At 38.4% G+C, this 21,346-nt stretch overlaps 1 protein-coding gene across 1 annotated transcript in view; it reads right to left on the bottom strand.

Annotated features, from left to right (window-relative positions):
• Positions 1-21,346, bottom strand: part of col7a1 (collagen, type VII, alpha 1) — a 102,045-nt gene that overhangs the window by 75,066 nt on the left and 5,633 nt on the right. The window contains exons 2-25 of the mRNA XM_015389397.1: positions 16,056-16,128; positions 13,263-13,443; positions 13,019-13,175; positions 12,841-12,934; positions 12,581-12,739; positions 11,158-11,315; positions 10,689-10,818; positions 10,490-10,609; positions 9,550-9,705; positions 9,261-9,380; positions 9,030-9,179; positions 7,634-7,750; positions 5,931-6,077; positions 5,713-5,838; positions 5,472-5,618; positions 5,129-5,251; positions 4,052-4,318; positions 1,688-1,831; positions 1,447-1,575; positions 931-1,077; positions 703-840; positions 474-623; positions 231-367; positions 33-159 (exon numbers count right to left, since the gene is read on the bottom strand). Coding sequence (XP_015244883.1) covers positions 33-159; positions 231-367; positions 474-623; positions 703-840; positions 931-1,077; positions 1,447-1,575; positions 1,688-1,831; positions 4,052-4,318; positions 5,129-5,251; positions 5,472-5,618; positions 5,713-5,838; positions 5,931-6,077; positions 7,634-7,750; positions 9,030-9,179; positions 9,261-9,380; positions 9,550-9,705; positions 10,490-10,609; positions 10,689-10,818; positions 11,158-11,315; positions 12,581-12,739; positions 12,841-12,934; positions 13,019-13,175; positions 13,263-13,443; positions 16,056-16,125 — 3,394 coding nt within the window. The 5' untranslated portion in view covers positions 16,126-16,128. The remainder of the gene's footprint in view (positions 1-32; positions 160-230; positions 368-473; positions 624-702; positions 841-930; positions 1,078-1,446; positions 1,576-1,687; positions 1,832-4,051; positions 4,319-5,128; positions 5,252-5,471; positions 5,619-5,712; positions 5,839-5,930; positions 6,078-7,633; positions 7,751-9,029; positions 9,180-9,260; positions 9,381-9,549; positions 9,706-10,489; positions 10,610-10,688; positions 10,819-11,157; positions 11,316-12,580; positions 12,740-12,840; positions 12,935-13,018; positions 13,176-13,262; positions 13,444-16,055; positions 16,129-21,346) is intronic.

The raw sequence follows: 21,346 nt of genomic DNA, 5'->3' as shown, positions 1-21,346 counted from the left end.
TTCTATAAAATATTTTTGTTTTAAACACAGACCTATGTTGTTCCCTGGGCTTTCATCAAAGGGTGTTGACTGGATCTCTTGGAGCAGTGTGTCAGATCTGGAATGACGACTGAGCAGGAACCAGCTTTTGGGTCTAAAACTGTATACAACCACCCCTACCTATAACCAGAAAATCAATTAGTGTTTCAACCAACCATTTTTTTCTTTGCTTAGGATTTCACCAAATGCACCTGAGAGTCTTGAGGCCCAATAGCAGCAAGTGACCCTGCCGCACTGGTAACAAGGTCCCTCAGCGGTCTAGCCAGGTCAGCCCGATCAGTGGATGCAGGCACCAGAAACACCACATCAAGACGTCCACCCAGACACACTGGAGGGAAAGCGGTTCACAACAATTAACAAATGCTACCTGGTCAGAGCCAATAATTAAAATTAAGAATGGAAAGACAGTGAAGACAAGAAAGACAGTGTATTACCTGTGCGTTCATCTACAAAAGTCTCGGCTGAAACTCCGCCTACAAAAGTAGGCTGGATGGTGAATCTGTATCTGCGGCCCAAACGCAGCCCGGTCACCAGGTACGAGCTGGACAATGCAGGCAGCGTGACAGACAGTCCCCTACCCACATCTGATACATATAGATACATAAAATCATCAAACAAATTTGGTTGTGAAACAAACTATAAAGCAAATGTTCCTTTTGTCACCTGTCTCCTCTTTCCATCGAAGAATGTATCCTGTGGCACCAGGAAGGAGAGCCCAGCTCAGCCGCACGGAATCCTGAGTAACCTCTGTGGCTCGTAAAGTGGTGTTTGGTAGTGGCGAAGGTGGGGTGACATAACCAGCTGTACAAATGGAGGACACACAAGGTCATAAGTCCCCATGCTATCCTGTTTCCTCATTAGATGTGTCTAACACTGAAAAATTAGACTCACGTGTGGTGACTCTGACAGAAACAGGCGCGCCTTCTCTGTTTTCTACTAAAGCGACGACCTGAACCTCATACTGAACGCCGGGATCAAGTTGGTCCAAATCCAGAGATGTCACATCTCTACTCACCAGCTGGCTTTGTTCTACCCCATCTATGCAGCAGAGAGTCATGATCAAACAAGCAGTTTGTTAAGGGAAAAAGTGGCTTTAATAGGAAAGTGTAAATCTTTCTTCCAACAAAAAAACAATACAGTTTCATTCTAACGAATTTTGATGTGGAAGCAATAAGCTCAAAGAATCTTTATGTGAAAACAAAACAATTCAAACATTTTTACAACGGTTAAGTTAAAGTGTTTAATCCAAACAGGACAGGTTGGCAGTCGGATCAGGCCTATTGCTACAAGTGGCTCAGAGTCAGCAGTTTCTCCAGCAGATCAATCGGGCAGGTGGTAGCATAGCTGCATTATGGAACAGAAAGATGAACAGATTTTTTCCAAGAACTGTGCAAAAAAAAAAACTACCATCAATTCTCCTCCAAGTGACGCGGTAGGCTGTTGCTCCCTGGACCCCAACCCAGGAAACTCGGACCACTTCCCCTCGGGTTTCCTGTACTTGAAGCGATGTTACTGTTCCCACCAACGATTCTGATTCTGAGTGAATTGGAACCAAAACATTTTACACTTTCAATATTTTAAGGCTTTTTTCCAGCTGCATCAGAAACATTCCTGAAAGCAGGAACAATGGAGAAATTCAACCACACACCTGTTCTAACCCTGAGAATAGCTGGAGTTCCTTCCCGAGAGCCAACAAGAGTAGAAACCTGTACAGTGTACGCTGAGTTAGGCCGAAGTCCATCTATGATGTAGGAAGAGACATCTGCACCTATGGTTCGTGTTGTTTCAGTTCCTGTATGGAGAGATATACGATGTTTAGCATTAACTGATACCCTTAAACTCACATGCATTGGCTTGCAAAAGTGTTTATATTCCTCCATCATTTGGCAACATTAGAAACACAAATGTCAATGTATTTTATTGGATTTTTATGTGATGGACTAATATCAGGTAGTGCAAAATGAAAAGTCTATATCTTCTAAAAAATTTAATTATTGACAAAAGCCAGAAAAGGATTGTATAATTGGACCCCTACTCGCTCCCCCCATAAATCAAATAGAGGGCAACGAATTGCCTTCAGAGGTCAACTAATCAGTAAATTGAGTCAGCCTGTGAGTAATTTATACCACAGCATTTCTATGGGTGTTCTGTAAAGATCTCAGCGGTTTGTGAAGAAACTTAAAGTGATTTAGGTTATATAAAAATAACCAAGCTTTAAATATCTCACACAGCTCTATAGATTATTACTTTGCATGTTGTGGGAATAGAAAGGAAACAGCACAAATGCAAACATAAAGACTAGCTTGTCCTCCGACAGTGTGAGCCTGTTACTTTTTAGTTGAGGCTCTTTAGGGCCTAAATGATAAATTTAAAGATTTTTTTATACAGATAGATTTGCCATAAGAGAATGGCACTAACAGTAACGATGAAATACAAACATTTAAAAAGGTTTAAAATGTTGTAAATATGTTTTTTTCCCTCCACATATATGGATTGTTTTTATCAAACATATATATTGTATGTTAGTTATTTTGTTTTACAGCACTATCAAAATCTTTCATTAATAATGTCACCATCAAATGAAACTAAATTCATATTGTAAGTATTCTGAAAGCTTAAAAGGTAAGTTTTCCTCTGGGGTCAAGCAGATTGTGAGGGTGACAGGGACCTTGTTGACATATTCTCTTTAGTAGCAGAGGAGAAAACATGCTATTTTTCATTGTAAATACTGAAGACCCCTGGCCTAAAATGATTGAGATAGTTTTTGAGTGAGGGAAGCAGCCAAGCAGGAGATGAACAAAGTGTAAATTTACATTGGTATGTGTTGCTAAAAAACTAATACTGCAGTGCCCTCAAGTCGCCTCAGTGTCACATGGTGTGACAAGATGCATAGAGAATATCTTTTTTTTTTTTTTTTTAGTCTTTTTTTGTCATAGAAAACGAGGGAAATCATATTCATTGAAAGATAGATGGAACGGTTTAGGGTAGAACCCTGGTAGAAAACCTGTTGGAAGCTCTGAAAGTATTAAGAAGTGGGCAGAGGTTGACCTTCCAACAGGAAAGAAACCTTTAGCCTATAAGCAGATTTACAGTGGACGTTTGGATCGAAGGATGTGTTTGTGTTAGAATGGTCAAGTAACCATTTAAACCTAAATGCAAATTATAATCTTGTAAAAAATAAAAAAAACTGATGTTTATTAAAGCTCTATACTTAATCTGGCTGAGTTTGAGATATTTCTTAGGTGGGAGAGAAGAAATTCAGTCTCTGGATGTGCAAAAGTGGTCAGCGGTCGCATTTTTGATTACTTGTAAAAAAAAAAATATATATATAAAAATAAAAAAATGTGTGTAACTTTGTTTTAATCTGTAACATAGAATACAAGTAAAATCAATAAAACTTGATTTAATGTGTCAGAATGTTGAATGTTATGTAACTGAATGTATATACTATTGTGGCCCTGAGGTGGAAACCACATCAACAGATCCTCAAACACGACAATAAATAAAAGAAAAAAATCAACAAAATATTCAAAACCAAAACAACATACTTATGAACATGATTACTTTATCTTGAAATGGATACCAATAATAAAATGCAACATGCTCAGACTCACATTTTCAGAAACACAATGACATGAACCTACCGAAGAGGTAGATACCAGTAGGAAAAATCAGACCTACCTGTTCCAATTGTTCTTCAAAAAATGAATGTTATCAGTCCTCCAAACATAGCTATCCAGGAATAGTTTGAATCAGGACATACATTGAAAAAAGTAAAATTAAAAAAGCTGAATATGTTATTGTGATTCTAAATATATTGTTGACTTTTTTAGTTGTATTTCATTCAAGTTTATGTCATTGTAATTTTGAATATGCTGTGGTGGTTTTAAATTTGTGGTTGCTTTCTTTTAATTTGTAGTTGTTTTTTAAGGTTTGCTGATGTGATTTGGTCTTCAGAGACACCATAATTTACCCTTGATTGTAACCGTATCTATGGCAAAAAATTCCTTACCATCTTCACGGCTCCAAGTGATCTTATATCCAGTAGCCCGAGAAAAGGGTGACCATGCAATTCGTATACTCTGTGATGAGATTTCAGTAATGCGAAGCCCAGACAATGCTCCACTAGAGGGATTTGTTCTTGCAGACAGAGTGACGGCTTCACCAACACGTTGATTAACAATAGGGGCGACACCAATTACAAGAGCCTCATCTGGTTGCAGGCCATCAATAGTGAAAAGGGTAGGCTCCGGTCCCAGAAGACGAGATTGTTCTGCATCTGCACAGTAGAATAAAGAATTAAGAAATATATACTTTATTATTATGAATTCAAATATTTAACATGGTTAAAGTTATGCATGTTTAATGGCCTTCAAACAACCCAAAAACTGTAAATCTGACCAATCTCCTCACTTGATCCCTATCTCAAATGCTCATTTAAAACTTTATTTATAAACCAAGGAAGAGGGAAGGAAGACCTTATTGTAGGAAGATTTTCATCAAGGGTGCAGAGGTGTTTGGCAACAATGTAAATTACCATTCCCACAGTGAAACAGGGTGGAGGTGTTGTCATACTCTGGGGCTACTTTTCCTCTGATGGAACTGTGTGTTTTTGTGAAGGGTAAAAACATGACCAGTTCTTTAGAGCATTTGGATTTAATCCTAAAACCTTCAAGTATTTCCAGGGAAAACTAAAGATGAAATTCTGATGAGGTGATGAGGTTTTTAATTTTCAGCAACACAGTGAATAAAAGACATTCAACTAAAAATAATAAATAAAGACTTAAAGGAGGTAATTTAAGTGGCTGGAAAGGGCTAGTCAGATGGGTGCACAAGTATCACAGTAAAGGAAGGCTGAAAACTTGTACAAAACAAGACCAGAGGATAAAAGTCAATCATAAGACATCACAACATACAATTTGTGCAAATTGACTTAAACTGATATTAGCAAATGTTCTTTTTTTATATTTTATCATCACATTTTTTGTTAGATGTTGCATTAAAGATAGAAAAGGTTTTAAAATGATTATTGCCTCATAAGTTAAAAGACATCTTCAAATGGGTTTGTAATCCACTGTAATCCACTTACTGTTGCCTTGTCTCCAGGTAACTCTATAACCTGTTGCACCAGTAACACCTTGCCAGACAATGCGGATTCTCCGACTGTTTACATTTGTTATTCTGAGATTGGTCACTCTCCCTGCAGCTGGCTCTGCAATAAACAGAAGTTTTGTACATTATTTAACATTGAACATGTTATATATCCTAGCTATACTGCTGGAAAAACAAATACATTACTTAGACTCAGACAACCTTTATTGACATTTTGTATACACAGAGTATATACAAAACGAAATTTCGTTTTGTACAGCTTTCATGCCATTTAGCATAGCTAATCTTTCATGAATGTTCTAATAAATCATTGGGCTCACCTGGTTTGATGTAGACAGTAACTGTCTTTCCTTCATTAACTCCTACCAATGCGGTGACGCTAACACCGTATGAAACGCCCACTGTCAGATCGCTTAAGTCGAGGATCCTCTGGTTTCCAGGAATAACCTGGATTGTCTCTGTTTCATCTAAGATGATGCGAGAAAAAGCAGAAGTTACTATTATTTCTAAATTCATTAAAAAGCAAAACAAAACAGAAACCATAAAAATATAGTCATATACCCTCAGTGTTCAAGATAACAATCCGGTACTGTGTGGCCCCTGCCACACCCGTCCACCCAATGCGGACTGTGCTCCCAAGGGACTCCACCACTCTCAGGTTGGACACACTTCCTACTGGCTGCTTCTCTGCAATATTTCAGGAATAATTCATGACAGATAGTTTACTACCAACATGATGCATAACTTAGACATAAATAAATCACAAGCTGCTGACTGACCTCTGTCTTCAGTGGACACAGGTGTGGCCTCTTCACGGCCCTCATACAGCGTGTATAGCGTGAAGATGTACTCTGTATTTGGTTGGAGCCCTGTTAGCTCATAGTTGGTGGAGCTTTGAGGAAAGGACAGGCTCTGGATAGGACTTCCTACAGAAACAAACCACGCTGCAACATTAGAAGGCCTGATACTCATCACTAGTTCAAATGAAAACATTTCTGCTTGCTGCAGCTAGAAAATGTGCTTTCACTGAAAAGATTTATTTTTCAGGGGGGCAATGCGACCATTCTTCGGTCATATCTGAAATGAACTACGTCCCTCATGAATTGTAAAAACTGTGTAGGATCTGTAAACCAACTCTTTTAGAACAGTTTACCTAATATACTGGGGAAGGCCTTAGATTAGTACCTATTAAAGTCATCAAGAACAGGTATCTTAAATCACTAAACCTTTCATTTCTATATAACACAAAGTTTTATGCATTAAAATGTAATAAAGTTAAAGAGGTATAAGTAAATGCTTATTTAAAAATGTAACAATAAAACCACCAAAACCAAAATCTGAACCTTAATCTTTGAAAAAAGGTACCAATTTAGAAAAAGATGCTTTTTAGCTTTAAAATTCTCTTAAGAGATATAAAATTACTTCATGTTACGGAAATATATTCTGTAGTACATATTGATATGTTTTGCATACTCAGATTCAGCAAATATGTAAGTGTAGTATTAAGCCGGACATACACTGTACGATATTTTCAGTCGTTGCTCGCAGCTGCAGCTCACACTGTACGACGAAACCCTGTGGTTTCTTCGTACAGTGTGAGCTCACAGCTCACGATGCAGGTGCTGCCCGACACTGCACATGCACATTTAAAAACTACATTGGACTCAGCGCTGAAGAGAGATGGCAATAATGGGACTAATCTATCCGGAACCCAAACCAGTAGAAGAAGAATATGAAGCTCACTAGAGTGAAACACGCTGACTTGGCAATTTTGTGCTGACTGCCTTAAAAAAAAAAAAAAGGCCGAAACGTATTTGGACAAAGATATGGCTGAGCAAACGTGGCTACTACGGTCTGTCCTTTTTACAGAAAGAACTCCATTTCACCAGCACCCCTGCCATGCTTCTGTGTTTTTCTCTGAGAGGAAGAAGAAGAATCCTTGTTTGCCTATGCCCATTGAGCGATTTGCCCACAACTGTCGACTGAAGATCAAACATGTTTGATTTTCTCCAGACATCACGATTCCTGATCGGGAGGTTGTCGTGAGAGGCTGATCGCCCCTCGTTACCCCCTGTACACCACACGATGCACGATCAGGCTGAAAGTCGGGCCGATCGGAAAGTTCTCTCCGATGGGCTTACACTGTGCCCCGAAAAGGGCACAGTGTAAGCCCAGCTTTAGAGAACTGAAGAATATTTTACAGTCGGTAAAGATTAGAAAGACTCTCATAATGTAGGAATGTTGCTTTGAGGGTTGAAATTTAATAATAGCTAACAAATAACAGATTTTAATGATTTGAAAATTTGAAAAAGAAACTACAAAGAGAGCTAAGATCATGGGTAAGGAGGAAGAATGTCCTGCCTTTTATCAAATCTAAAAACAGTGTCTACATGGTATTAGAAAAATGTGTGCTTGTTGGTATGTTTTTAGAGCCCAGATGAGAAAGATGCATTTGAGCCACCATGATGCATGCTCATCTGACCTTCTCCCTCCCTCCACTCCAGGCGATAGCCTCTAGCAGCCCGGATCACTCTCCAGTTTAGGCGGATTGAGGATGGTCCTGTGGTTGCTGCTGTGAGGACCTGCTGTTCTTGACGTTCTGAGAAGAGCATGATGGGTAAACACAATGTAATAACTTTTTCTCTTTTATCTTTTCCAGTCAAAAAAGAAAAAATAAAACTATAATGCAACACCACAAAAATGACAAACCCAAACACAGTAGAAACTTTAGAGGTTTTTGGAAGCTAAAAATCTTTCTCCACATATATCTGCTCAGTAGCTCAGCAGCCCTGCAGTAACTCCGTAAGACCATATGGGCATCACACATGAAAGGACCAGGCTATGACTGTTTCTGTCTGACCTAAATAGAAACATGTGTACAGCTTTCAAAAGAGAGACCAACAGACGCAACGATTGCTGTTTTCTTTTTTGTCTCCTCATTTCCTGTCTCTGTGTTTGGACGGTTAAAAGGGAGGGCATTCCCCTTTTCAAAGAGGATTCTTAATGGTTTACAGAATGTCAGTGAAACACATGATAATGCTCAAAAATGAGTTTTGTTTTTTTCCAATTGGTGAATGTTTCTCTGAAAAAAATGAAGACTGTAAAGGACGTTGGCTCTTGTCTCACACACAGACAAAAGGGCAATAATTAAGCTAAGGCAAAATTACAATGTGAGGTTATAACCACTGTGATCATCTTAAAGCACCTAATACTGAGGTAAAGATGAATTACATGTAAGGCTATTACTTAAAGGAAACCACAGTTTTAGGATTTAAAGTCCTATTTATACTAGGATTAAAACTTTCCAAGAGGAATTTTGGTGTTTTTTCTTAATATTCTTTACCATTTAATGCATATTCTAAGACAGATACTTAAAACAGAAAGATGTTCTGGATATTAAAATGTATTTTTCTTGTCCAAAAGCCTTGCCCAGTTACCTCAAATCTAAATAAAAAGGTAACTTCAACATTAAAAGAATAGACAATGATAGGCACAGAGGTGAGTCCTAAGTTGTTTCAAAAACCCAAAAGAACACATTTAAAAATGTATCTACACCTTTACAGCATTGCATGATTTTTAGTAGAATTTCAGATTTTTTTTTGTGTGTGTGTGCTTTTAAAATTAACAACACTTCACAAAAACCAAACCCTTTTGGAGGCAGAGGGAACAAGCACTAGTCTTGAAACTATTGTTGCCTTAAGAAATGTAACTAAAATGACTGCTTTATACTGTGCACAGCATAGGTCCAAACTTATATAAAGTATTGCATTTAATTGCTGCCTGTTAGAAATTATAGGTAGATTAAGATACATAAACGATGGGTTAATAGTAAAAAAAACATCACAAAGAGATACTTGAAAAGAACAATTCAATCATACCTATCTTGAATCTGGCTGTAGCTCTGGGCCCCTCAGTGTTGCCCTCATACAGTGGGATAATGGTGACAATGTACTCTGTATCAGGCTGCAGGCTAGACAAAGTATAGAGCTCAGTGTCACCTGCCACTTCCACAGTCTCCACAGTGCGACCTTATAGGAAGAGCACAACATTAACATCCTAGAAATCATAGATTTTAAGGTGACACATTGAAAAGAAAATATATTCCCAACCTGTAAATGGTCCCCATACCAAACGGTATGCTCGTGCACCAGTGACTCGTCTCCAGTTCACACGAATACTGCTTTCTGACATAGTCTCAACTGTTAACTGCTGCACTGCCTCCAGGACCACTGAAGCGATCAGAAGTGCAAGGAGACACAGAAGGGAATAGATATAAACATTTTCTTTTTTCTGTATTGAAGTATAAAGGCTTTATCAAACTCTACTAAGTTTGTTCTGTTTATCTAAAACAAACTGATCACCCAATAGATTCAAAGGTATCAGACAGAATTAACTTACATGTTCGAGCATTGAGGACAGATGGGGAAGCACCGTTTCTGGAGAACAGAGGGTAAAGGTTGATGACATACTCTGTGTCAGGCTGAAGAGACTCCAACGTGATAGAGGTGGTATCTGCAGACAGCGACTGCTCCAACAATTGAGCCGCTGGTTGTCCTGATGAATACACAGGGCAAAAAGAGGAATGGTGGGCATGCAAACGGGCAGTTATTGCACAAAAGATACTCAAAGGGTTAACCAGCATTGCAGTAAGATTTAAATCTTAGCTGTAAATGATATGAATGTTTGTCCACATTAAATATACATGCTTTTTCATTCTACTTTAAATGGGCTTAAGGTGAGAAACTTAATTTTAAGGCTATTCTAAAACATAAAAATAATAAAGAAAAGCACCACAATTGCTATCAGGCATCTATCTGTCTGAAAATGAGCATGAGATTCCTCAAAGGAATGAGGCTGGGACTCCTGCCACATGTTTAGTGGGAGAAACCATATCATCCCTCAGGGGGCAATTTACCCCTCTGAATCACAGTGTAATCACCTAGCCCTCTTGACACACCCTGCCTTCAGAAATTCAATATTACATTACTAATTGCTTGCAGTCTATGAAACGGGTTAAATTTACCTTATTTCACACCTATGAAGATTAATATATTTAGTTTATTAAGTCATGGCTGAGGCAGTAACACTCTCCAAGACAGTGCTTAGGGGTACTTCAGTGTTCATCAGGCTTTACTCAAACTCCTTCACATTCTTGACACTGTTCCAACTTGTTACAAACCAGTTAACAGTTTTTGACTACTGCATCTACTTCATTATAATCCTTCACTTTGATCACTCAGGAAAGGAAACATTAAAAGGATGATGTTGATTAGAGGAAAAAACCTTAGAACTCTAATAAATACTGTAAATAAATGACAGAAATATGTGTTCGCCTGACCTCGTGGCCCATAGGTGAGCCTATAGCCCTGCAGCGAAGATGATGGTTTATCCCATTCAATAGAGAGGGAGAAGAACCCGGCCTGCACCAAACGTAGGCTGGAGACTCCTGGTAATGATCCTGGGAGAGAAAAAGAAAATGACAAGATAAGATTTATTAGTGTTAATTAAACACTGTTTTGTCTGCCGTCAGTTCTTACTGGTTCGCTGCTTTGCAGAAACAGACTCTCCAACACTGTTGGGGTACTGGGCGATGACAGTCACCAGGTAATCTGTTCCTGACTTGAGCTCTCGTGCAGTGAACGTCCTCTGACTGGCAGAGAGCCTTTCCTGTAGAGACAGACACACCTCTGATTTGTACCAATCTCTCACTGAGAATTTTTGCACAGAATGTTGCTAGAAACAGACGAACTAAAGGAGTTTTACATGATTATAATAACGGACAAGAGCCTTAAATTTAAGTCTGCCATGCTTTAATCTCTATTGTGCCTACATCCAGAGGACACCCATTAGACATGTTTATACTAAGCCTGAATGCATATTTCTCTCAAAGTAGGATTGACTTTATCCTCCAAGATTACAGTTAAGCTTTTCAGTCAGTTCTCAGATAAATGTGGGGTTCTCATTTCCAAGTGTCACAAAGCAAAACCTTTGAGAAGTTGGAATCACCTCTCTTAATTCTGCAACAATTGGCTGACCCAGACCAGAGAGGGGCACATACTGGATGGCATAGCCGCTCACAGGGCCCCCTGCAGGACTCCATCGAAATCGGAGAGAATCAGTTGTTTGACCAGTGAACTGAAGATCAGATGGACCTGAAAAGGCCTCTGACAGGAATGGGAGACATGAAGATAAATGTGACTTACTTTCCAAAATAACATGTATTTATGCCGTGTTGTAAAAGCATTTATTACCATTAACTCTTCACTTTTTCTCAAGTTTCAACCACAAACCTATGAGTTCTTTAGTGATACTAAACATATCAAATAACACAGATAGGGAGTAAATGTAAAGAGGAAGTAAAAGGATTTTTTTTATTGTTTATAATAAAAATCATTTATGAGTGGCATGTATTCATATTTAGTCACCATCAGTTAACTTACAGCTCGGTTTTGTTGCTATGCAGTGATTTGGTGTGCATATATAGCATTTCACATCCAGAAGCAGATTTTGTATACCTATTCCTCTTAAAAAAAAAAAAAAAACTAAAGATCGATCAGATTTCAAGGAATGCACCCATGACAGGGGAGTTCAAATCATAAATCTTCTATCAATAAGCTAGCTGTCTGTTTGGAAAGCAACATTCGTTTTGTAATATTTGAGGAGTCAATCATTTACACTTTGCATGCCCTGCTGCAGTAGATGCCCAAACTTGACCGAGGTAAAAGCACCTAAAATAACATAGATCACAGAGCGTGCCGGATGCACACAATACAAATACAGAAGGGAGGAAATATGTAACTATTGCAAGTTGCAACTGATGTACCATCAAATAGTGTTATCTTCGGTATCCCTGTATCAGTAATTTTCTTTCCAGAGTTTCTTATATATTTTCAGGCACTGACTTCAGCTGGACTACCTGAAGTATCTTCCTTCATGTTGTATCTTTTTCTCCATGGTTTTTAGTAATGGTACCGTTAAAATATTTTCTTCACCTTTATTTTTACAATAACTTTTTTCAGTCCCTGGAGTGCACTATGCTAACAGATTCCAAACCTTTTATCATGACATTCTTATTTGAGTTTGCATGTAAATTATGATTTATACTTGGTTTTCCTGAGGCTGTGTGCTCAAACACTTGCATTCATACTGAGGTTTAATCGTACAAAAGTGGACTCTGTCTATGGTAAACTCTAAAGACAATTGGTAATATTTTTAATTTAGATGCAATGGAGTAAAACGGGCAACAATGTACTTTCTAGGATTTCTTTTTTGAAAAGATAGAAATGTGTTTTCTTTCAATTAACAACAATGCACCATATTGAGTTCTTAAATGTCATAAAATCAAAATAAATTTAATGAAGTTTGAGCGGTTGATGCAGTAGAATGTGAAAAATAGATTTCTAAATAATGATGTTAAGCATACACATACCATCACTTGCATACACTCCCCCTGCAGCTGAGCACACTTTTGGGCTCACAAGAGGAAGGAGAGTATTCAGCAGCTTAAAGTCTCCTACAAACGTAGTGAAATCACTGCTGGGCTTTGAGGAAACCTGAGCAAGTTCACTCCTGTCTGCACTCTTGATACCTTAAATGTTTAAAGTTTTAAGAGGTTAAAATAAAGCAGCACAATATTCATTACATTTCTTATTGATAGTAAAGCCAAAAGGCTGTAGATAAGAAACATACCAACTGCAAAAATGTTAACTCCCTGACTACGTAGCTTCTGAGCTGGTTCCTCTACTTGGTCTTGTGATTTCCCATCTGTGATCAGAATGGTGACCTGAAAAGGTTATGGTAGGTAGAGTTAGCAACTAGTCCCTTGTATCAGCCAGTAAATAAAGATTAAATGTCATGAAAGGTATACCTTTGGGACATCTCGGGTGGAGGTAGGGTTGAAGAAGTTATCAGAAACATACTTTAGACCAGCTCCAGTCCTTGTGTTTCCACCTTTATAATTTATATTTTGCACGGCATTGACAACATCGGTGCCTGTTAGGTGTGTATTAAAGTTGAACTCCACCCTGAAGAAAGAGATGCATAAGTAATACAAAAATGTGGTGCTAAAGTAGGGGGGAGAAAAAAAAACATTTAATAATGCTGTCTATTACCTTGATGTATCACTGTATTGTACAGCTCCAACCCGGACCCCTGACTCGCTGACAGAACTGGCAAAAGGCTTCACAATATCAGCCATAAAGTTTTTCACCTGAATGAAGTTTGCGCGTCCAATACTGGAAGAGCCATCGATCAGGAACACAATGTCTGCTGCCTGCAGATTATTACACCTACCTGCAAAGTAAAGTACAATCAGCATCTTATAAACAACTTCATGAGCATTTAGTGGAACTCATTTCTATTTTTTTAAGTCATGACGGTAAGGTATTTATCTGACAAATCTTCAATTACATACCTGGCAATTTGGGATTCAGCTGCAATGCTTGCTCCACTTACTTTATTTGAGTCTTTGCAGCAGGCTGCATGGCCCTTTGAAATACTGTTTTATAATGTCAAGAATTTTTAAGCTAATATAAAGTAAAATGTAACCTGTCACTCCATTACTGTTAGCTACAGAGCCTGCTATTACTACTGAATTTTAGATTAAGAAAAGCATGTTTGCTTGACCTTAGGACGAACAAAATATGAGTGCATGCTTAAACATTTCATTCAAGCTCCTGATTAAGAAAAAAGTAATAATTTATGGCTTCATTTCATCATTTATGACCATATTTTATACATCTTCTGATGATGACGACTTGCAGCACGGTAATTCACAGAACAAGTGAGGGGGAATGGGGAGCTACTGTATCAAAAAGTTCAAATCTTCTCTAACTGGTTTCTTGAACATGTTGATGAGCATGCTGTACTCCAGCCTCACAGTATCAGTGGATACTGTGACAGATACAAACATCAGCTTCCCGATATTTTTAGCTGATGCGTGTTTTTTTTGTGTGTTTTTTTCCTTATACCGGTATCGACCACTATAACAGAACAAAAATTCATAAGTGCATTCAGCAGCATTGCCTTGAGATCCCATTGACTTGTTGAAGAGTAATTTCTTTTTATTTTATTTTATTTTATTTTATGTTTTAAATAACTATTACCTCTGTTCATTTCTATATCTGTTCACACTTCTGTGTGGGTCAGTCAAAATGGACATTCTTATGCTGACATATGGTGGAGAGAGCGGCTCCAGCTTCACCTTATATGCTAATGCTGTAGGGTTCTTGGGAGGGAGACAGGCTGACTGACATTTTGATAAAAAGGGAAAGTGAGCAGAAGCTCTCTGCCTTTTCAGTGGGTCTCCCCTGAAATGGCTGGGTCGTAAGGGCCTAATTGATGGTGAGATTTTCCTCTGTAATTTGTGCTTGTATCAATGATTTGTTAAACATGACTGGAATGAATTCTGTTAATACTTAACCATGCTCCCACTATCTGAGAAACAATACCTTCATCGGATTTGGACTACAGCAGACTGCACACTTTGTTGCTTCCCTCCATTTGCTATATATTGTTAATATTTTGTTTCGGTTTCTGAGAGTTTTATTGTTTGTTTTTTTTTTGTTTAAATTAAGACCTAGGTAACATTTGATGACATTATGTGCTTCTATCAAGCAAATGGAGAAAGAAAACGCCCCAAGAATCGGGCTAAAAATATTTGCAGCACATGTTGAGGAATGGTTACACTGATGTCAAAATAATCAGTGTCTGCATCAGCCTTACAAAAAAAAAAAAACAGCGTCAGTCAATCTCTAATTAACAGACCACATCTTAATCCAACAGAGTACATCAGAGTAGATATGGTCTCAGATGTTACTATGACTAACTGCATGCACTCTCTTTCAACCACTTTACATGAAAACAGCTCATCTGTCTAACTTTTTACTTAAGTTTACTGCTATCTTTTCTAACATAGAACGTATTTATGGATCAGTGTTTCTAGTTTTGTTTGTATGTGGTCTTCTGTATCCTTAAACCCCGAGGCTAAGGCCGTTCACCCTGACCCTAGTTCTGCTGGAGGTTTCTACTGTTAAAAGGGAGTTTTCCCTCTCTGCTGTTGCTGTATGCATGCTTGGTGTGAGGGATTGCAGAAGCGTCAATGACACAATACAACAGAATATCTATTGTCTACCCCATGCTTATCAAGAGGGAGGGAACCCTGCAAAGTCAATGACTTGATGTAATCATCTGGTTTTTCTTTGATAGAAAACTATAAGTCAATCTAACTGTACAATCTGATCTATTTTGTCTGTACAATACCTGCAGCCTTAGTATTTAAGTAATTAAAAAAAACTGCAACCAACTGCTTGACACGATGGGTGTAATTTGCTCCTACAAGTTACACCCATCAAGTGCAGCAATAAAGCAAATAGCAGGAGCAAAACTGATACAGAAAATAGAGGGGATTGGTATGGTTCATAAATGTATCCATCAGTAATATGCTATTCACTTGCATGAGAGCGAGGCTGGGTGGTTAGTACTTTACAAACATTGGTCTACAGTCCAAAAAGTGAAGATAATTGCAGCAATTCATTCAAATGGAAATGAAGACAAAAATATCTTTATGGTATTATCTAAAAGATGTTCCTGTAGATTATCACTGTATTTAAAGCAAAAAAAGGACATGAAGGTTTTATACTTTTGGTGCCTGAGACTTTTTAGCAGTTGTTAGTCAAATACATAAGAGATAATGCTAAAACAGAATTCAAGAAATACAGCATTTAAATCAGTTATTTAAATGAGGAGCCTATTGACTCATGAGTGTGTCCCTATATGTAAACTATAAACAAACAGGAATTAGAGAGCTATAGTTTTCTATGGTTGGACTTTTTTCACAAGACTTTCCAATTATCCCTTTAGGTTTTGGGGGCGAATCTGACTGAGAAAAAGATGAATGTCTTTACCCTGAGCTTCAGCAAGTTTGATGGAAGACAGCAGGACACCCACAGTGAAAACCCAGTTCCACATCTTCATGATCTGGACACACACAGAAAATAAACTTTCAACATTATGCAACACAAAACCAACAAAACATGTATTTTTATAGGATTATAGCAGTGTTATTGTTTACTTTGCTACTTATCCCTGTCCTTACTGCTGTTTCTTGATTTTCTGTTATTGTTACCATTTGCTTTGACATGAAAACTTTGCTTAAATTATCTTTAGCTGTCTAGCTCTGCTATGAGTCCCTGTCTGTTTCCTTACAGGCCAACTCATTGTTCCTGTCTATAGTTAATCTTTGATATCGTGCGTGACAGTCATATCAATTTAAACTGTATTTTGTTGTCATAGTAGCCATGTACATCTGGTCTGAAGCTCTGTTTATTTGTCTCACTGTCCAAGAGGAAGGCATCAGCTGGGCACATGTCAACACATCATGGTATAGATCAGGGGTGGGCAATTCCTGTTCCTTCAACTTTCTGATGTTCCCTTGATTCAACACACCTGAGTCCAGTAATTGGATGATTGAGAGGACTCTTAATCATACCATGGATGTCTTGAGGACAGTGATTCGCCTACATGTTATGAATGCTGGCGTACCATAAATGATTAATTATGAACAGTTTAGTTTGTGCCTTCAAGACGTTTGCCCATAGGAAGACGTTACCTGGATATAACCTAACAGAATATCTTCAGAACAACTCCAAATGACACAAAACACATATGGGTGAGAAAACATGATGAAATAACATAAAATCAAGGGCCCAATGTAAAAAAAAAAACGGCGTTCCCTTTAAACAGTATTTTTTTGCTATACAAAGTCAACTTCTGTATTAGGGTGGTCTAACATTTCCTTCTTTAATAAAAAAGCATTTCTGAATCTGTGTTCTTTTGTGTGTCTGCTCTTTCTGCTTGAACTGTGGACGGCTGTTTAAAAACAGCCTGGTTCCGCTCGAGGTTTCCTTATGTGAAAGAGCAGTTTTTTCTCTCCACTATTACTGAATCCATGCTTAATATGGTATTGCTGCAAAGTCATGAACACAATGTAAGTAACTTTCCACCATGGTCATAGAAGAGGTGTTCATTCTGCAAGTCAATGACTTGATGCCCTGATATGTTTATTCTTAATGAGGCATTACAGACTTTTCTATGATACTGCCACTTGTGGTCAAAAAACAGAGCCGCTCTTCGGCTCGTTCTCGTTGCTTGCACTCCTACTTAATACGTTTTTTGTTTTCTTTACTTTTTCACCTTACATGGAGATGCCATTTGTGCCTGAGTTGAACTAGATGCTGGTCGCTTCTTAGAATCCACAAAATCCCTTTTGAATATAACACTTTGATTGTTTGCTAAGTTAGATCCATTTAACACAGCTGCAAAAACAGCACAGGAACGTTTGACTCAAAGTATGCTCAGGAAAAATAGGGTACAGGATTAAAGATGCATTGGCCCTGAACTACTGAGGTGTCAATCTGCTCATCAAACAACGTTTTAGTGGAAAAGTGTCAATTAAAAGGCCATTGTCAAGATATTTTTCAGTAAAAAGTAGCAAATTGTCTCTTTAAGACCTCAGAACTAACAGGTTAATTTCTAAGACTTTCCAAGACTTGAGAATAGATAGTTTTTTGCTAAACCTGATAACTGTTTTTCTGAGACCTTAGATTGATGTAAAATGTTCTGATTTGAGGGACCAAGTTATTGTTTTACAAGTTACAAGTAAGGCTTAAATCTTTATGCCAAGTGCCTGGTCAAGTCTCAAGTCAATCAGCTAAAACATGCTTTCCTAACTAGATTTATCTTAAAATGAATTGAACCAGGGTAACTAAGAGACAAGGTTAAATGGAATCAACAGCTTAAATCTCATCAAACCCAATAAACTGCATTTAATATTTTCTTCAGCCATAAAGAAAATATTAAGCATTCAGATCTAAACCTTTCTTTTAACATAGTCTATTTGGTCCCTGATCAGCAAGCTTCAATTAAAAAAAAATAAACAAAGGTTATAGAAACATTTTGTTGCAAAACTTCCAAAAGTTTTCAAATGCTGTCCCTAAACTCTGAAATTCATTTGTAATGATATCGCCAAGAGAGTTTTTGAATGCCTATTTCATACACTAATGAATTGCAAACAATAACTGAAACAAAAAACAAGTTTTCTTAGAGGAGACTTAAAAATTGTGAATGAAGGAAAACGTATGTATGTGGCATGGAGTTTTCACATAAAGAGCACCTTGTGCTGAAAGTCTAAAGTCTATGCAAGCTTCTCTTTTGTTTCCTGCTAGATAGCCCCAAACAAAATAGCTCCATCTTTGAGATTTTATTGTTTCTTATGATTCTAAGGGACCGCTTTGCTCTCAATCTGCAGGTTTACAGGTGGTTCCTAGAATTTCTAAAAGTACAATGGGAGGCAGATCTTTTAGCTTTCAGGCTCCTCTCCTGTGGAACCAACAACCAGTTTTAGTCCATGATGCAGACACTCTATCTACTTTTTTGGCAAAACTTATAGTTAGAGTGGCTTAGGTCACCCTGAGCTATCTCTACAGTTATGCTGCTATAGCCTTAGACTGCTGGAGGGCCGAGTAACCACTTTTCATCTTTTGCTTCCACTATTCTCCCATTCTCCAGTATTTGTTAGTTCAACTCCTAACTTCATGCTCTCTGCATTTCCCATCAGCTTCATCTGTTCTATTCCTGTTAAGTGTAACACCCTCTGCAAGAGAATATCAGCTGGGCTGCTTCCATCAACACCACATAGTGCGTTCACATTGAGGGAGATTTGTGCACTGGGTCCAACTCAGGTCTAGATGCTTTGACGTTTCGACGCTCTGGATTCTCCGCACTCTGGTTGTTTATCTGCTCTGTTCTGCAGCTAAAAGCAAGAGAGCAGCTTATCTTTATCTATTTTGATGAGTTGGATTTTACTGTGACTATCTGTATGTACTCTTTTATCCCTTTGACATGAAAACTGACTGATAGCTCGTCGGCTCAACTGCATTTTTTCTAGACAGAGGCCCTTTTCTAATATAGAGAGTATTTATAGATCAGCGCTTCTATGTTCTTTTTGTCTCTCTGCTTATGTTTTCTTGAACCCGAGTCGGCCTCATCAGAAGGACAATCACACCAAGCCTGGTTCTGGTAAAGGTTTATTCATGTTAAAAAATTATCTTCCTATCCACTGTTGCTGCATTCATGCTTACTGTGAGGGATTGCTGAAGAGTCATTGCAATCAGCTCTTTCCCCTTAGACAGAAAACTTTGAACCAATCTGATTGTATGATCTAATTATATTGACTCTGTAAAGTGCCATTAAAGGACATATGATGTGAAATGGTGCAATATAAATACACTGAATTAAAAACTAATTTGAAATGACTTGGAGGCTTTTTGTTTTAATGATCAATATGTTGTATAATTTCAAAAGCAGTTTGAACAATTGCTTCTGTTTTCAGTTAAAGAAATGTGATTATTTTCAATATCTTTTTATATTGATACCTAGTTAAGTAATTTTTACTTAGTTAAGGTATGTCTTGAATAACAGCTCAGATTTCAGTACCAAATACTATGTTACTATGGCACTTTTGGTAGCCAAAGGAGCTCACATTGTAGTAAGGAAGATATAGCATACTAATCTTTATTTAAAGGTATAGAGGACGATCTTTTATTTCCAGGTGGATCATCTAAATAAGTGGTCCTCCTAATTGTCAATCATTCTGGTGATATGTTTACGTAAGGCGGTCCTACGTGCTCGTCCCCAGTTAGCTATCTTTTTCTGCGCATGCCAGCCAGTCATTGAAGCTCACCTCTTTGATTGCGGTTTGAAAATGGCCGAGGGAAGTAACAGAAAAATACTTAGATTTAGACAACTTTTGTTGTCATTTTGTATACACAGACTGTATACAAGACAACATTTTGTTTAGTACAGCTTTTCAGACAGTAAATAAACATGTCCATTCCTTAAAGTGCAGCAGTGATTAAATGTAATCAGAGTGGGAGAAAAAACAAGGTGCAAAAAACCCATTTATATAGAAGTTCAGAGCATTAATATATATGATGCATTTTTCAACAGTTCAGCCGTCTGATGGCGTTGGGGAAGAAATTGTTGCAGAATCTGCTGGACCTGCATCGAATGCTGTGAAGTCTCTTCCCACAGAGCAGCAGGGAGAACAGTCCATGGTGGGGGTATGAGGGGTCATTGATGATGTTAGGGGCTCGGGACACGCAGCACTGGGATAAAATGTCTTTTATGGAGGAAAGAGGAACCCTGATTATCCTCTCTGCTGTTCTCACCATTCTTCTTACTTTCTTCCATTCTTAGGCACTTTCTAAGGTACTTCTGTAAAATGTCGTGAGGATGGGTGCGGGCAGATGGGGTCTCTTCATCCTCCGCAGGAAGTACAAGTGCTCTTGTGCCCTTTTGACTAGTGATGTGCTGTTTACAGTCCAGCTGAGGGTGTCTGTGATGTGCGTCCCTAGGAATTTGGTGCTGCTGACCACCTCTACAGCTGAGCTATTGATGATCAGTGGAGCATGGTTAGGACGGTTCTTCCTGCAGTCAACAACGATCTTCTTCGTCTTCTCCACGTTCAGGATCAAGCTGTTATCTCTGCACCAGCCCACCCGTTGCTCAATCTCCTCTCTGTAGTCCTAGTCGTTGTTGTCTCTGATGAGGACCACCACTGCGGTGTCGTCTGCAAACTTCACGATGTGATTGGTAGTGAACCTGGGGACGCAGTCATGTGTCATCAGAGTGAACAGCTGGGGGCTCAGGACGCAGCCCTGAGGGAAGCCTGTGCTTAGGATGATGACATTAGAGGTGTTCTCTCCGTCCCGGACTGACTAAGGGTCTGTTTGTGATGAAGTCTAGAGTGTCTGTCTGTACAAAAGTGTTTACAAAGTGTAAAAAAGGAAAGGCCTCAGAACAGGCAGATATATCCCGGAATACTTTAGAGGGAGAGCGCTCCTCGCAAAGCATTATGGAATTTGCTGTCACAGCGGCGACTAATAACAAAGATGGTGCAGGCACTGCACAGTGGAGGAGGAGGTACTTGACCAACGGGGAGCAAAAAGTAGTGATCATCTGTCCAAATGGTTAACTGCGTTCGCTCTAAAGTCCACTATATAGTCCCTGCTCTATATAATGATTGAGGGTTTTAGGGGTTAGGGCGGACATTCAGACACAGTAAGCTTTTATAAACTATGCGAACAGCAACTTTTAAACAGAGTGTGCATGAGGAGAAATGGGCTTGTGCATGCTC

This window comes from Cyprinodon variegatus, unplaced genomic scaffold (genome assembly GCF_000732505.1).
Source record: "Cyprinodon variegatus isolate N-32 unplaced genomic scaffold, C_variegatus-1.0 Scaffold457, whole genome shotgun sequence".
Lineage (NCBI taxonomy): Eukaryota > Metazoa > Chordata > Actinopteri > Cyprinodontiformes > Cyprinodontidae > Cyprinodon > Cyprinodon variegatus.
The sequence above is the reverse complement of the archived record's forward strand: the minus strand, read 5'-3'. Positions and strand labels throughout refer to the sequence as shown.